The sequence below is a fragment of the Pleurodeles waltl genome, chromosome 5, assembly GCF_031143425.1.
Source record: "Pleurodeles waltl isolate 20211129_DDA chromosome 5, aPleWal1.hap1.20221129, whole genome shotgun sequence".
Lineage (NCBI taxonomy): Eukaryota > Metazoa > Chordata > Amphibia > Caudata > Salamandridae > Pleurodeles > Pleurodeles waltl.
Genome location: NC_090444.1, coordinates 1,036,432,856 through 1,036,449,991, shown reverse-complemented (window position 1 = coordinate 1,036,449,991; position 17,136 = coordinate 1,036,432,856). Strand labels below are relative to the sequence as shown.

General features: G+C 44.1%; 1 protein-coding gene across 2 annotated transcripts in view; it reads left to right on the top strand.

Annotated features, from left to right (window-relative positions):
- The window catches only part of AHI1 (Abelson helper integration site 1), a 922,284-nt gene that overhangs the window by 405,047 nt on the left and 500,101 nt on the right, over nucleotides 1–17,136 (top strand). For both annotated transcript variants that reach the window (XM_069235204.1, XM_069235205.1), the window contains exon 17: nucleotides 12,176–12,316. In XM_069235204.1, the coding sequence (XP_069091305.1) occupies nucleotides 12,176–12,316 (141 nt within the window). The remainder of the gene's footprint in view (nucleotides 1–12,175; nucleotides 12,317–17,136) is intronic.

The following is a 17,136-nucleotide window of genomic DNA, read 5'->3' as shown; positions in this document are numbered from 1 at the left end:
GATGTAATTCTTACTTTGCCTTATGTATCCTCTGGCCATGGTGTGTGCCCGTTCCCTATGTGCAGTGAGTAAAGGGTATTGTTCTGCTCTCTGTGCCTGTTGTTTATTGTGCTTTGTCTGTACTGTGTTGTCTTTTGACGAGGCTTTCAGCTATGCACTGCATACATTCCGCCTCTGGCCAAAATCTTCAGAGTTCAGCCTTGTGCCCATCAGGTTGTGGGGGCAGGATGTGATTTTTTTATTTTCATTTTGGATAAGCCTTTCTCACACTCAAACTCCCTCTTGCCTGCCCTCTCCTGCCCCCTCTTATCGCAAATACATGCTTGGACCAGCATTGACTGTACCCATTGTCAACAGCATGTGGCACATGGCCGTGTTGTTTTGACATTGTTTTATGCCCAATACAAACTGACATGACCCTGACACTGTGTTTCTGATGGATACAACTACCTGTGGATTCCTCACCTAATGAATACTCCCATGGCGCCAGCATTCGACGGAAATCTTCTTACTAGTCTCTGCACGTCGACGAGGACGTCACTCTAGCCCACGCGACGCCGTCTGACGTCATACAGGCAATAAGAGGTCCTCGACGACGTGCGGACGTCAGTTCCCTTTTTTCCGTGCATTCGAAACGGTTATCTTCGAGGGAGCAACTGTTACTTTTGTGGTTACAGTGTATTTTTGCTGCGTAGTCTTTCGCTGTGGTAATAATGTTGCAGAGAAAGTCTGGATTCAAGCCTTGTCGTGAGTGTGGAGGCAAGATGTCGGTGACGGATCCTCATTCCGATTGCCTTTGGTGTTTGAGCTCCGACCACGACGTCTCGACTTGTGATTCATGCCAGCACATGAATCCAAAGGCCCTCAAGGAACGTGAGGCGAAGCTGTTTATGGCGAAATCGAAGGAGAAGCATCACAAGAAGTCTTCTTCTCCAAGACATCGGCGTCATCGAGACTCCCGGCGCCGTAGAGAATCTCGGCGTCATTCGAAGGAGACTCGTTCCAGGTCTTCGGATCGGCGCCGAAGGACATGGGAGATCAGTCCCACGGTTACGCCGCATCCTTCGATGCCGTTGCCCTCTCCGGCGTCTCCAACTTCACCTGGACAGGCGTCGGTGATTGAGGTTTTGGAGCCTCAGGTGTTTTCTCCGGCGTTGCAGACGTCGAGGCCGGCGTCGGGGTCGCCTCCGAGACAGGCACCCCAGTATCCGGCTTTTCCCACCCCTGGAGCCGATAGTTCCGCATTCTTGAATGCGATGTATGCCATCTTCCAACAGATGGCTCCAGGGGGTGCTCCGGCTGGGCCTTTGGCCTTTTCATTGGGTGATCCTGCGCCTCTTCGGCCGGCACCCTTTATGCCCTTTCTCCCTTTTGGGAACGTGGGCTCGGCGCCAGTGTCGGCGCCGGTGGCCGCTCTGGTGGCTTCAGAAGGATTGGCCCCGGGGATTTCCATCCCGTTACCTGTGGCGCCGGACGCGGCGTCGGTGGCTTCTGAAGATCGGCGCCGATCTTCGACTTCGGCGGAGGCATTGTCGACTCCGCGTATTGAACAAAGGCTTCATTCGAGGAGACGTGCTCTCCGTGTATTAGAGGAGCAGGAGTACCAACGAGCCCTGGAGGAAGGAGAGCTAGAGGACTCGGGTGATGGGCTGCGTGGTCTGGAGTCGGCCAGTGGGCTGGACACTTCCCCTGAGTGGGATCTTTCGTCCCCGGGAGAATACACTGAGGAGGCTGCTTCCTTTCATGCAGTGGTACGGAAGGCAGCTAGTTTTTTGGACCTGCCTTTGCCGGTGGTGGAGGCTAAACAAAACCTTTTAACAGAGGTGCTACATCCGGCCTCAGCTGCGGCGGAGCCTCTTTTGCCATTTAGTGACGCTCTGCTGGATCCGGTGTTAGAGGTGTGGAAGAGGCCGGCATCTTCCCCAGCAGTTCACAGAGCCGTGGCCAGGAGGTATCGGGCGGCTCCGACTGACCCTGGTTTTCTATCTAGACACCCTACGCCGGAGAGCTTGGTGGTGCAGGCTTCCTGTTCATCCAAATCAGCTCCTGGTTCTTTCCCGACGGTGCCTGGGGACAGAGATTCTAAGAAACTAGAGGCGCAGTCCAAGAAGATTTTTTCGTCCTGCAGTCTGGCGTTAAAAGCCACCAATGCAACCTGTATCCTGGGGAGGTATATTCATGCTCTGATGGATGACATTTCCTCATCATTTACAGAGCTTCCCCAGGGTCTTTTGGATCTTGTTTCAAATGCCCAGGCTGCTGCGACCCAGATTATCCAGACGGGACTGGATACCACCGACTCGGTAGCCAGAGCAATGGGCACAACTGTGGTGGCAAGGAGACAGGCCTGGCTCCGTAACTCGGGCTTTTCTGCGGATGTACAGTCCACATTGTTGGATCTCCCGTTTGATGGGGACAAACTGTTTGGAGCCAAGGCTGATTCGGCCTTGGAACGTTTTAAGGAAAGCAGGGCCACGGCTAAGTCGTTAGGGCTCCAAGCTCCTTCTTCCACGGCCTCTTCCAGATTTTTCAGGAGGTTTCGTGGATTTGGGCGTGGCTCTTCCTCCTCTTCCTTTCGGGGAAGATATCAGCAACCTGCCTCTTCCCATCCCTATAGATCTTTTAGGGGGAGAGGTAGGGTCCGCACCAGAGGAGCCTCTCAGCAGCACTCTGCCTCTTCCTCATCCTCTGGCGGGGTGCAGCAGGGGAAGCAGCCTTAGGCTCCCACCATTTCCCACTCACTCCTCTCCTGTAGGGGGAAGATTATAGCATTTTCTCACCAAATGGAAGACTGTTACAACGGACACTTGGGTTCTCAGTATTGTGGGAAAAGGCTACACCCTTCCCTTTCGGGAGTTCCCGCCCCTCATCCCGCCCCGTCGTCCTTATTGTTCAGAAGAACACCTCCTGTTGCTAGAACAGGAGGTACAAGCCCTCCTTTCAAAGGGCGCGGTGGAGTTGGTCCCAGAGCAGGAAAGGGGTCGAGGATGTTACTCAAGGTATTTCCTGATTCCCAAGAAGGATGGTCGTTTGAGACCAATCCTGGACCTGAGGATCTTGAATTGGTTCCTCAAGCAGGAAAAGTTCAAGATGCTGACCCTAGCACAGGTGCTCTTGGCGTTGAACAAGGAAGACTGGATGGTGTCTGTCGACTTGCAGGATGCTTACTTTCATATTCCGATACTCAAGTCACACAGGAAGTATCTCCGGTTTGTGGTGGGATCGCAGCACTATCAGTTTGCGGTCCTTCCGTTTGGTCTTACTTCAGCACCTCGAGTCTTCACGAAGGTGATGTCGGTGGTTGCGGCAGAGCTCAGAAGGAAGGGGATAGCAGTATTCCCTTACTTGGACGACTGGTTGATCAAAGCCAAGTCCCCGGAGCTTGTGTCGCATCATCTGCAGTCAACAACCCAGTTGTTGTTCGACCTGGGTTTTTCGGTGAACGAGCCCAAATCTCACCTAGAGCCCTCTCAGCGCCTCCTGTTCATAGGGGCAGTACTGGATACAACATTGGGTCGGGCCTTTCCTCCGCCTCAGCGGATTCAAGATATTCAGGATTTGGTTCCAATGTTTCGAAATGGAGCGGTAGTTCCAGTCCTCAAGGTCCTTCGTCTGCTCGGTCTGTTTGCCTCCTGCATTCTGTTGGTCACGCATGCTCGCTGGCACATGAGGGCTCTTCAGTGGTGCCTCCGAAGGCAGTGGTCTCAACACAAAGGGGATCTAGAGAGTACTGTCAAGATCTCCAGAGATGCTGCTGCGGATTTGAAGTGGTGGATTGCAAGCAACAATCTTTCACAAGGAAAGCCGTTCCAGCAGTCGCCACCAGTGGCCACAGTCATAACGGATGCTCCCACTCTAGGGTGGGGAGCTCATCTGGGGGATCTGGAGATCAAAGGTCTTTGGTCTCCAGAGGAACAGATGTTTCACATCAATCTGTTAGAGTTACGGGCTGTACGTCTGGCTCTCAAGGCCTTCCTCCCTTCCCTTCGTGGTCAGTCGGTACAGGTCCTAACGGACAATACTACCACGATGTGGTACATAAACAAGCAGGGAGGAGTGGGGTCGTACCTTCTCTGCAGAGAAGCTCTTCGACTATGATCCTGGGCAAAGGACCATCAGATTTGCTTGATAGCAAACCATCTGGCCGGAGTCTTGAACGTGCGTGCGGACAGTCTCAGTCGCCATTTCTCGGCAGACCACGAGTGGCGTCTCCGTCCAGATCAAGTCCATTTAATCTTCCAGAGGTGTGGGTTTCCTCGGGTAGATCTGTTTGCCACTCGAGAGAACGCGCATTGTCCGTTATTCTGCAGCCTCCAGTATCCGATGCAGGGAACGTTGGGGGACGCGTTTCAAATAACCTGGTGCGGCCAGTTGCTTTACGCGTTTCCTCCCATACCCTTGATTCCTCGAGTATTGAGGAAGATTCGCCAGGACCGGGCTCTAGTCATCCTAATAGCTCCGGATTGGCCAAGGAGGGTATGGTACTCCGACCTTCTCCAACTCTCAATGTGCCCTCCGCTCCGTCTCCCTTTCAGGGCAGACCTCCTCTCGCAGTCGCAGGGGCAGGTTCTACACCCCAACCTCCAGAGTCTGCACCTACATGCCTGGAGATTGAACGGGGCAACCTGAGTTCCTTCTCTCTCCCACCTGAGGTAGTGGATGTTATATTAGCGGCCAGGCGACACTCCACTAAATCTATCTACGCTAATAGATGGTCTAAATTTGTTGCGTGGTGTGGAGAGAGGCAGATTGATCCTTTGCATGCTCATCTATCGGACGTTTTGTCTTTTGCTCTGTCTCTAGCGCAGAAAGGTTGTGCAGTGGCTACCATTAAGGGTTATTTATCGGCCTTGTCAGCCTTCATATGTCTTCCAGACCAACCATCTTTATTTAAATCCCCTATTGTTATCAGATTCTTGAAAGGTCTTCTAAATAAATATCCTCCAAAGCCATTCGTTATGCCGCAATGGGATTTGTCCTTGGTCCTGACTTTCCTTATGGGGTCCCCTTTTGAACCTATGCATTCTTGCCCCTTAAGGTATTTGGTTTTAAAAACAGTCTTCCTGATAGCTATAACATCAGCAAGGAGAGTGAGTGAGTTGCAGGCCTTATCAGTAAAGCCCCCTTATACAACTTTTTATGGGGATAAGGTGGTGTTGAGGACCAAGGCTGCTTTCCTCCCGAAGGTTGTTTCACCCTTCCATTTGGCTCAGGCAATTACTTTGTCCAGGTTCTGTCCTCCGCCTCATCCTTCCAAAGAGGAAGAAAGACTGCACCGTCTGGACCCAAAGAGGGCGTTGAGCTTCTTTATTGATAGAACAAAGGATTTCAGGCTGGAGGATCAGCTGTTTATTGGATACGTGGGCAAGAGGAGAGGAAAGGCAGTCCACAAGAGAACACTATCCAGGTGGGTTGTTCTTTGCATTAAAATATGTTACGCTTTGGCAAAGAAGGATCCTCCTGAGGGCATTAGAGCACATTCCACCAGAGCTAAGTCGGCCACTTCGGCCTTGGCCAGAGGTGTTCCTGTGGTCGACATCTGCAAGGCCGCAACTTGGTCGTCCCTTCACACTTTTGCAAAACATTACTGTTTGGATTCTGAGGTTAGAAGGGACGGCCATTTTGCACGGTCAGTGCTGCAGGATTTCTTGGTTTGACCATTTCGGCACCCACCACCGGGAGTGGTACTGCTTTGGGACTCTATTCATTAGGTGAGGAATCCACAGGTAGTTGTATCCATCAGAAGAACGAGTTACTTACCTTCGGTAACGACTTTTCTGGTGGATACATTAGCTACCTGTGGATTCCTCACGGTCCCACCCGCCTCCCCGTTGCCTTTCTGGTCTTACCAAGTAATCCTTGAGTGCGCTCCTCTTGGTCTTCGAGGGTGCAATAGATGTTGTGTATAATATATTTATATATGTATATATGTATATATCTTTGTGTATATACTTGATGTGTATATATATATTTTAAAAAGAGAGCGTTATATATATATATAAAAAAGATTTACAGTTATTCATGCAATGTTGTGTATTTTTACAATGTAATGGGATGTTGCCTTGCTCTTTCAGTGCATTGCCTGGTTGTTCTCATGCACGTAAAAAATGATTGGTACTGACGTCCGCACGTCGTCGAGGACCTCTTATTGCCTGTATGACGTCAGACGGCGTCGCGTGGGCTAGAGTGACGTCCTCGTCGACGTGCAGAGACTAGTAAGAAGATTTCCGTCGAATGCTGGCGCCATGGGAGTATTCATTAGGTGAGGAATCCACAGGTAGCTAATGTATCCACCAGAAAAGTCGTTACCGAAGGTAAGTAACTCGTTCTTTTAGCATTATCTCTCATTAATAATTCCCCATATGAAGTTCTAGGGGTACACAATTTGTGCACTCTGTATTGTCCACTAAAGAAATATTCAGTGCAATAGTAAAAAAGTTCGGCAGATAGTTAAGAATATATTTATCCATGGAGTTCAATAAATCAGCAAACTTCAGTGGGTTAAAATCGCCCCAGCTGCATTTGAAGAGATGCTTAATCACCCGTAATCTAGTTTTTTTGTTTTTGTAGCAGTATATCAGGAATTGATTGTGGAGTTTACTGTTTTGTAATAGACTGCATAATTAACACTGGCAAGAGAATCCTTGCTAGGCTGCTATACCTTTAAACACCAGAAGATAGTTATATCGTATACACATTATTTCTTGGGATTTCACAGGACATTTAAATAGTTCTTACAGGTTAGGTTTGGGGTTACTCAAGTAAAAACTGGGGTAATCACAATAAATCTTAGTACTAACAACCAGAGGTCAGCGATTCATGCAATTTGATGTTTTCCCCAAAGGATATTCTAAATATCAACTTGAACACAGTGGAATCTTAAAAAGAACTTTCCAAGTTCAACATGTATTGCCATTGCTTACTGAATTAGAACTAGTTGTTTAAAGGATCGCTACTGGAGGAAACAATGTCTTTAAATATCAAACCACTAAAAGTGACTGTGAAATAGTTTGACAGATCTAATGAAACCATGTCACTTCGACCAGCTGGATATAGAGTCAAATTCCAACTAAATTATCTCAGCAAGAATATTTACTGGAGGGACTTCTCATCCGGGTCACTTTAATAAATACGCTTTAGTATTTTAAAATGGAGGCCAATTTGTGGACCTTAAGGTAGCAAATATGTTATTTTAACAAGGTAGAATTAAATACTGGTGCAACGAAATAACCACAACTTTGTAATTGAATCAAAGTGAGGCGTTAATGGTGGCCTACAAACAGTCTTTCCTAGTGGAAATCAGTGTTTTCTGGCAAAGATATCCATGAAATTGAACACCTAAATATAAGTATCTGGGGATTTCAACACGCATCCTCCAAAGAACGATTTCCTCCTTAATCAGCATGCCCAAATGCCAAAATCTGTCATTTGCTTTTGGTAATTATCAGTGAATTAGACTGCATTCTTTTAGACCAATGTTTGTTATGTCACACAACAGCAAATTGTATACATAATATAGGGCCTGATTCTAACTTTGGAGGACGGTGTTAAACCGTCCCAAAAGTGGCGGATATACCACCTACCGTATTACGAGTTCCATAGGATATAATGGACTCGTAATACGGTAGGTGGTATATCCGCCACTTTTGGGACGGTTTAACACCGTCCTCCAAAGTTAGAATCAGGCCCATAATGCTCTGATCTCTAAGCCTCGCAGTTCTCGAGAAAATGTACCAGGGATACATAAGTCAGTAAATTAGCTTGTTGCCAGGACACACCCTTTCCGTACATCAGTGTGCCAATTTTTTTTTTAAAGTTATGTTCTGATGTTTAGTGTGGTGAATATACCTCAGTAGCCCAAGTAGGCAAAGCTTGTGACATAGCAGCGATTGTTTTATTAAATTAAGGCTTTGAAAAACGGAATGAAGGCACTGTCGAATGTGCCCGTAGCATGAGCTTATGCCTGCCTGACAGTAAGCTGTGAAATCAACCCACCTTGCACAACAGAAAGGTCTTTATTAAAACCTGTGTCTGAGAGATAAAATAATGTTAGTTTGACCCTATGTAGCTGTTCATCTAAAATAATTTTGGAAAAAGGTGAAAAAATAATTTAAAAGCAATCAGTATTTTCTGGGTTTAGTGTATTATACTTCTTAAAACTTTCCAGCAATACCATGCCGTTCCACAGTTCTGTGCTCATTGAGGCTCTAAAAATGGCATTGATTACAGGAGCAAGAACATGCAATGGATCTTTGGTGAGGATATTAATGGACACACTGTCTGGGCCACTAGCTATTGATTCACTTGCTTTTTAAAAGAGATGGATAACTTGAAAGGTGGTTACAATCAAGTTGCTAGTGTGCTGCTGGTTGATACATCTGAACTGATGTAGAAAGCTATCTTGTCACGTAATGCATCCCTTGCTGTGTGCTGTTGTCTCAACGTTGCTTCTGCATTTTTCAGGAAGATGTGAGTCCATAATGGTGGTAAGAACAAACATTACAGGTTTTTTTCTCATCCATCCTATTCATATTTAGAAATGAATATCTGGCTACTGATTTGTTAACTTTACCAGATATTTGCCCTGGTAAGCTCAGCCAACACCTTTTTTTTAAAGAAATGTAAAAAATATTGAGGATATTTGCACTGAACCAAAATAATGTTCTATTCCAAGTAATGGTGGAAGTTCATGTCTACCTTTGTTTCAATATGTTAAGGAGATTCTGGTGTAGTGCAGAGTAAAAATCCATTTCAAAATAAATTTGGAAATAGGTCATCTAAATTCCATTAAATAACATTTGACCTCATTATCTAATTCCCAAAAAGTTTTCATGATTGGACCTTAAGGGGATAAGCTATGTAGCTTTCACAGCGTTGAAAAATCGTAACATGAAACTGAATGTAGCATCAAATTAAATAACATAATGTACCATGGTCTAAGCATCTCAACTGCACATACCGAGCTGATACATCTAGATTTATCTAATTTGATAAGGGCTTTTTATAAGTCTGTGTACAGTTGTGACCGCACAAGACTTTTCATAGTAAATATTTTTATTGATATTTGTTCACCTCACTAGAATGTATACTTTTTAGTTATTTTTTGTCTGTTACATAGTGATACTGTTATTCTGTTGGTTCCATGGGCTCCCTAACGAAAGTCTTTTCAGGTATTAATGGCTATAATCTTTTTGTATCTGGTTGCTTAAGTTCCCATGCAGCAGGGATGTGGGGTAACAGTTCAGTCATGACTGCTTCTTGGAGCTGGTGCCTGCATTGAAAGCATGTAGTCAGTATGCTTCTGTAACAGCACAGAAGAGTTAAACATATGGAATGGAATGCTAGCCAGAGGACTAGCATGAGATAAAGAAGAATTGACTCGGTCATTTAACAAACACCACTTCTTGTTATCTTTGTTTCATATCTTTTAGCTTTTTTGTGACAATAACTCCTACCCAGCATGCCAAAAAGGGCATGTGGTTTTAGATCTATAGAGCTAAAGTAATTAGCAAAGCTGAACAGCTAACGTTCAGTTGAATCAAACCAGCTGCACACGAGAAACTTGATTGTAACCACCTCTTAAGTTGCTAATCTCTTTAACATTCTATGTTTTGCAGTCAAATTCCTATTTACATGTATATTGTATAAGACTGAAACCTGTCACAGCAAAGCTTTTGTAAAAGATTCAGTTGGTAGAATTTACCAATAAGCTATGTGGATATAACGGACACAGTTGTGTAGATTGTTAACTAGAGACTACTTCTTAAACTCATTCTTTTGGGCCAAATTACCTTCAGTAACCTTGTAACATGAAAGATCAGTCCCTGGATACTCTTCCTTATATAGTAGCCACACTTGTTTCTCTTTTTAATAAAGCATGGGAACCTATGAAATATCCAGTGCCGTGGGAACAAATGGTCCTGACTTGTTTATAGATTTCCAGCTGATTAGGAAGTGGTAATCTACATTTCTTTAAAAGTTGCGTGTCCCAACTTTATAGTTGAAACTTTTTTGCCATCTTTAACTTCCTCAAAGTTGAGTCCAGGATGTTGCTTTGAATCTGGATTTTTTATAGGACATTTGAAGGTTCAGCCTCTAGTGGCAAGAGATGATATGGTTTTAAGTTTTTTTCAGCTCTTGACAGCCGCAACCAAGCATGTGAATCTATTGAAGACACGTATGCTGGTGGTGTGTTGTTCTATGAAAATATGTTTTTCAATATTTCGATTTTGTTTATTTTTAAATTTCATACTAGCATGAACTACCAGACTTTGAGCTTAAATATAGAGGACCTATTCACAAACTGTAGTGCGATTAGTAGCACTACAATACTTTTACTATCACACTACAAAATGCTTTTCACTATAACATACTTGTGAAGGTCTATTCCTCTGCCACTCCTATCTTTTCTACGCACAGATCACTGCACTGATTGGGAAACTCTCTGCAAATCTAGGCCTGCTTTTTAATAGTAAATGGAAGTGGGGCGTGTAAGGAAAAATTTATATATATACTGCAGCTAAAAAGCGACCAAAACAGTAGTAAATGTACATCAACTCAGACCTGAAGTAAGTGCAGCACTACATATGGCCATGTGGGCAAGGACTTAAAATAAAATCCCATATGAAATAATATGAACATATTTAAACTTATACATATGTTCAATGGCATGTGTAGCTGCAGATACACATGCTGTACATATACTTCTGCAATCTAGTGTTGGGCTTGGAGTGTTACAAGTTGTTTTTCTTCGAAGAAGTGTTTTCAAGTCACAGGATCGAGTGACTCCTCCTCTTCCGCTCCATTGCGCATGGGCATCGACTCCATGTTAGATTGTTTTCTTTCCGCTGTCGGGTTTGGACGTGTTTCCTATCACTCCGATAGTTCGATTCGGAAAACTTTGAAAACGCTTCATCTTTCGTCTGTATTGTATCGATCGGGTGACATTTTCTATCAACACTTCGGTACCATCGGAACAGACATCTCTACTCGCCCTTCAGGGCGTGCGCCCAACTTGGGCCTGGTCGGGCCAACCGCGTGGAAGCCTCATGGATCGTACTCCATTCCGATTCTGCCCTCGGTGCCACACCATATTCCCTTATACAGACCAACACCTCGTCTGCAATCTTTGCCTTTGCCTTTCCCCAAATCATCGGGAAGAAAATTGCGAGGTCTATATATATGCACACATTTTATTTATTGTTAAAAAACATGTATGAGTAGAAAGGTTATTTTATTTCATTTTAATAAACTTTTTAACATTTAAAAATACATTTTACTTTTATTTTTTGTAATGTAAGGAATGCAAATTAAATCTATACATAACTTAGTAATTTTGTAATACATATTACATAAAAACAGCCATTTTAATGTAGGTATGATTTGCTGTTTAATACATCATTACTAATAATGTACATTTTAAAAATCTTTAATTCAAAATGTAGCTAATGTGCCAAAGCAGTTTTTATTTTGTTCTATACTTAGTGAGTACACACAAAGACACACACACCCACACATAATTTACACTTAGCTTTAACATGAAAACTTTTTTTCATAATTTAATAGTGTTTTTTTGTTTTTGTTTTGTTTTTTTACTTTTTCTTATACATTACAGTGGGAAGAACTCCACCCTTGTGGCTGTGACTTCTACCTATATGTTAAAGGTCACCAGTGGTAACTTTACATTTGTAAATTTAGCTCCACCCCTAACACCTCCAAATGTGTTATTGCTTCAAAGTGTAAGTTTCCACATGAGTAAATCTTCACATGTTTATTTAATTTTGTGAATAGAGCACTGAATAGCCTCCAGAAACCTAGTTTATTGTTGTCAGCTGGCAGGCATGCATGTTCTTACATAATAGTCATTAATGGCCATTGGTTTCAACGAATCCCATGTCAATGTTATTATTTGCATTAATAGAATTTTTAAGATAGTGTCTGGCAGTCCATTTTCAGAGCAGATGATTTTTTTTATTTTACAATTCATTGGGCTGAGTTAGTTATATTCTTGTGCAGCAACTAATTTGCCTTTAATGAATCTTTCTAAATTGTTGGTATCAATAGAGTTCCTTGCGGCTACTAATGCACTGCTGAATTGAATATTAGCACCAATGCATGTCCTTAGAAACAGGTTGATCAGTTTTATGTGCATCACCAAATATGTATTCTCTTCCAGGGGACCAGGTTGCAAAGTATTCGGATCTATCCTATACATCACCGCTTAGAGATGTTGCCTTTCATCCACATGAGCACATGGTAGCCTTTTGTGCCTTTGGACAAAGCCAGCCCATACTTGTGTATATTTATGATCATAAAGGTGGGTATTTTTACTTTTCCTGAATCTGTTTCACAGAAGAACTGTTGTTTTCAATCAAGCTAATCTTAAAATTGTTTTCATTGGCAAAGTATACTACCAAGACCACTTTTTTCTAAAATCTAAAAGAAATGTAAATAAGAAAGCATCATGTTTTTATGGGTCACAGCCCGTTTGTGGTTGGAAGATGATGACATGGCTGTTGCTGACCTATTATCTCCATGGTGGTTCCTCAAGTGCCAACACTGTCCGAATTTCAAGAAAGTTGAAGGCAAAAGGTGACCTCGATGTGACACGGTAACAGTTCTGCACACTACGTTACTGGCATCGGATTATAGGAGAAACCCCCCTCCCATCCTGAATTTCGGTTCACCTATTAACATTTACCACCTGGGTTGACGAAGGGCCTTAGGGTTAATTTTAAGGGGTGACAGAAGATAATTATCCCAATGACCAGATTGCCAAACTTCTTGCTATGCTGCAGAGTGCCCTTGGTTGACCCAAGATGACTATGTACTTGCCTAACCAGACTGTCTTCCCTAGGGCATCACCAACCCTTCACCTTGAGTCCTTTCTGCATTTTGGATATATGGTTTTACCAGATGACCCTCTTTGTTGCTACTGCTGCCAGTATACTACTGCTAGCATGTAGCTCACACCATGTCCTGCACTTCTCTAACCCATTAACCCTACCAACTAAATGCATGACACATGCTGCTTTAAACAAAACGTTGTTACTTTCACATCAGTGTGCCTTCCACACTGTAATGGAAATTTGATTTGACTTGACCAGAATTTATAGAGCGCGACAAATGCCCAAGGCATCGGGTGCCGTTGTCACGGACGTCCCCTACAATCCGGAGATGGAATAAACACATAAAAAACCTAATAGATCTGCTTATAAGTTGAATAACCAGGTCTTTAGGACCTTCCTAAAGGGAGGATTCCCTTTGATTGAAATCAGAGCCTGGGGACGAGAGTTCCACCGTCTGACTGCAGCAACCGAGAAACCTCTGCCACCCTGTCTCTTCTTCCGGACTCTTGTCAGGGTTACCTTATTGAGATGGGCTGAACAGAGATTTCTACTTAGAGTGTACAGACGAATACTGCAGCAGGCAGGGTGCCTAATGTTTCTGGCCACCATTTGCTATTCCAAATTGAGGCTTGCATTCTGAAGAGCAGCACCTCTGTTTTCTCCCCGTTAAATTTCAGGAAGTTCCCTTCCATCCATCCTGCTACTGCATACATACAGCATGAAAAATTACCTGTAGTAGCTGTCATGTTCTAGGAATGGGTGTCATCGGCATATGATTCCATAGCAGTCCATAGGAACGGATGATGTTGGCTAGAGGAGAGACAAAAACTATTGAATAGTGTTGGGGCTCAAAGATGAACCCTGCAGTACTCCACATAGAAAGGAAAATACATCAGAATAGTATTGGTTCTGTATCACCCTCTGGAATCTGTCCTTAAGGAAGGAGGACAACTATGACAAGGACATATCTGTAATGCCCATTTCTTGTGGGCGTTCAATCAGAATCAGCAGAGAGAGGGGGGGGACAGTAACGAAGGCCTTGGACAGGGCCACTAGATGCCCAATACAGCCCGTAGCCAAAACCAGTGCAGTTTCGATTGCATGATGTTTACGGAAAACAAACTGAACTATATCTAGCCATCCCTGATCTTCCACAAACTCCATCGAGCTCAGATACTTTTCCGGGATCGTAGTAATTAAGGGAAGTACCAAGATCGGGTGATAGTTTTTGAGATCTTTGCTGTCGAGGTTGGGCATTTTAAGAAGTGGCTTCACTGCAGCCTCCTTCCACAGCATTGTATAGCAGCCAGAAGTGAAAGCTTTATTCATTAAGGATACCAGAGGGTGTGCAACAGTAACAGACACCATTTGCAGTATTGCAGGTCAACATGGTTCAAGGGGCGAGTCTGACTTGGTATTAAGAAGATGCTGTTCAGCAATTTCAGGGGTAAGAGGAGGAAAAACCATGAGCAAGTTAATCTATTTGTCTGTGGACTCGCAGGTTTTAAAAGGCTCCTTCTGAAGCTCACTGCTTGAAGATCTCAGCAAATCATTGTTTCATTTTGATAATTCAAGCTTGTTATCAATGATAGTGATTTTAAGTTGGAAAAAATCAGCTGATTACAAATGTATTGCAAACTTTAGGTTCTGCGGACAACAAAAGAGTAGAAAGCTGTTGCACCACCTTAAAGAGCTCTTTAGAGGGGTTCTCCGATTCAGTTTTATTGGTGCTGTATAGGGATTTTTCCTTCTTCAGAGCTAATTTGTATTTCCTAATCCTATTCTTGTGAGAAGTCTTTTCATGTTCTTCATAGTTCTTCCTCTATCCACGCTCTTGAGGGCGAAATGCCTGCCTAAAGTCCGCACCCTCTCATTGAACCACGGGGCTGATGGAGATTTTCTTCTCAGCTTGACTATGTGAGGTACCCTATCGGCGTCTGCCCACAGCCAGGCTGTGAAGTTCTCTAACCCCTTCTCCACATTATCCTGTGTTTCAAAGGGCATGCTGCCTAAGACAGTGACCAGAGCTTCTGCAGACACCCCCTTCCAATTCCTCCTTAAGACCTTAGCAGTCTTTGATGGATCTTGCATGTGAGGGAGGGAGCGTAGCTAAAAAAAAAAGAGACAGCACCGTGACTTGACCAACTGTGAGGAAGAACTGAGCTGTTAGTAGGACGTTTTCCCTTGGAAAATACCCATGTGGTGAGAACATGTTTGGGGAAAAAGTGCTGTTTTGATGTCCTTGCCATGATTTTTTTCTATTCATGCTCCTCCTTAAACAAGACTGTCTTACAGGCCCTAGTAGAGAACTAAGACCCCTGACAAAAAAAACTTAAATTAGAAAGATGGGTGGGTAATTCTTTAAGCACCTGCTAAGCTCTACTAGGATTTGAAGGAGATATTCTCTCCAGTTTGTGGCTGCAGACCTCAATGTTGGATTACCTGTGATAAATGTGGCAACCTGGGACACTGCAGGTCCAGAAAGATTTGGACTTCAGGCATACCACTTTATGTCCTGCACATGTTACCCCTGTGACCCAATCGGTAGTGGTTTATTAAATCATTCCTGCCTTGTCAGGAGTCTTCTGATCTAAGCACTCTTTTACCATTGGCCCCCTCACATGCAGTGACACAGCTCAACTGAGTTCCATTTACTCTCAGCCAGTTCACATGCCTGGTGTGTTCCCAGTGCTCACTATGGTCTGCGTTTTTGCACCTTTTTCTACCTCATAGGGAGTTCCCAACCTCCATGTCTGCATCTATACTCTGTGTTCATCACTAACAATGGGAAAGACCCTGGATTCCTAGGCCATGCTCTAACTGCTTTTATCTCCATATAGATTCACTTCCTTTCCTGTATCCCATTTCATATCAGTTACTGCTATAATCCCTGTATCCAGTGTCACCTGCCCTAACTTAGTGTGTCAGTTGGTGGCTTGCCTTGAAAAGTCCATCTGGATTGCATCACAACTCTCTTAAAGGAGAGATACTCTTTCATTTGTGTCTTGTTATTGCCGATTCTGCACTGAAGTAGGTTTCTTATCTGATGTACATTTATGTACATGTACTTGTTGCTAGGTGCATGAAGTGCAAACCCCACTCTGAAACAAAAGAAAGCTCTTCAGTAATGAAAGGAACTACTTATGCTCAGATACCTTGGCTTCTTTCCTTGGCCATCTTCTGAAGATTTGTTACCCATACCTGAGTCTAAAACAGTTGCACCACATTGCTTGTAAGCACATGCTTCCTTTTTGAATTGTCTCTGCAACTTATAATCAGCACCACTTTAAAAAATGAATGATTCTCCTGTGACATGCAGTGCTCACTAGCCTATTATGTAGCAATTCACCTTTCAGGCAGTCCTAGACTCTCAAATTACTGTTAGATATTTATTTTTGTACTAGTGTTCTAGCAGACAGTGTTAAGCAAATCTGCTTTCCATAAGGTGCCCTGTAGAAACAACAAAGGTACATTGTCATACAGCTTTGGTTTGTTGACTGTCAAGTTACCCTTCATGCTTATTGAAGCACTGCAACAATACTACCAATGTAACTTAAGTGTTACTGATGCCTATTCAGCAAATGAAATCAAGAGTTTGGTCCCTGGCTGAGCTCCATATCTCCTGGAGACTTCTAGTTTCCGATTCTTTACCTTGGAATTTCCCCCAGGCGTCACCGTCAGGTGGCTTTGGTTGACTCCACGTCCGTTGTTGGCGTCGTGGTTGCCGTGATGAAGTCATGGTCGTATATATAAGCGCCACCCCGGCGGTCTGATGTCAGTTCTTTTCATTCCGCGCCAGCCTATGTGCAGATCCAGAGAAGAGCTACCCTCAGTCGCTTTTTGACTGACTTATCTACTTTTTTGTTGAAGTTTTCACCTTCTTGGTGCATCAATATATTCCCACAATACCAGATTCAAGCTGTGTGACTCCTGTCACTGCATGATTTCAGTGATGGATCCGCACCTCGTGTGCTTGTGGTTCGTGGAGCGCGACCATGACCAAATGTCGTGCTCCGAGTGCCAGGCCATAAACCCAAAGGCTTTGAGGAGGCAGTACCTAAAGCTAATGGAGGCCTGGCACTCGCCTCTGCATCACTCCTGGTCTTGTTCGAGAGAAAGGTCACAAGACCGTTCGTGAAGCCATCACCACTTATCCTCGTCCCACTCCAAATGGTCGGGACATTCGGGTCACAAGAAGAAAAAGTCGAAGAAGAACAAACATTCTTCGACTTCACCCCATCGCTCGGATGATGCGACGTGGGAAGAGCGTTGATGCCCTCGGCCTCGG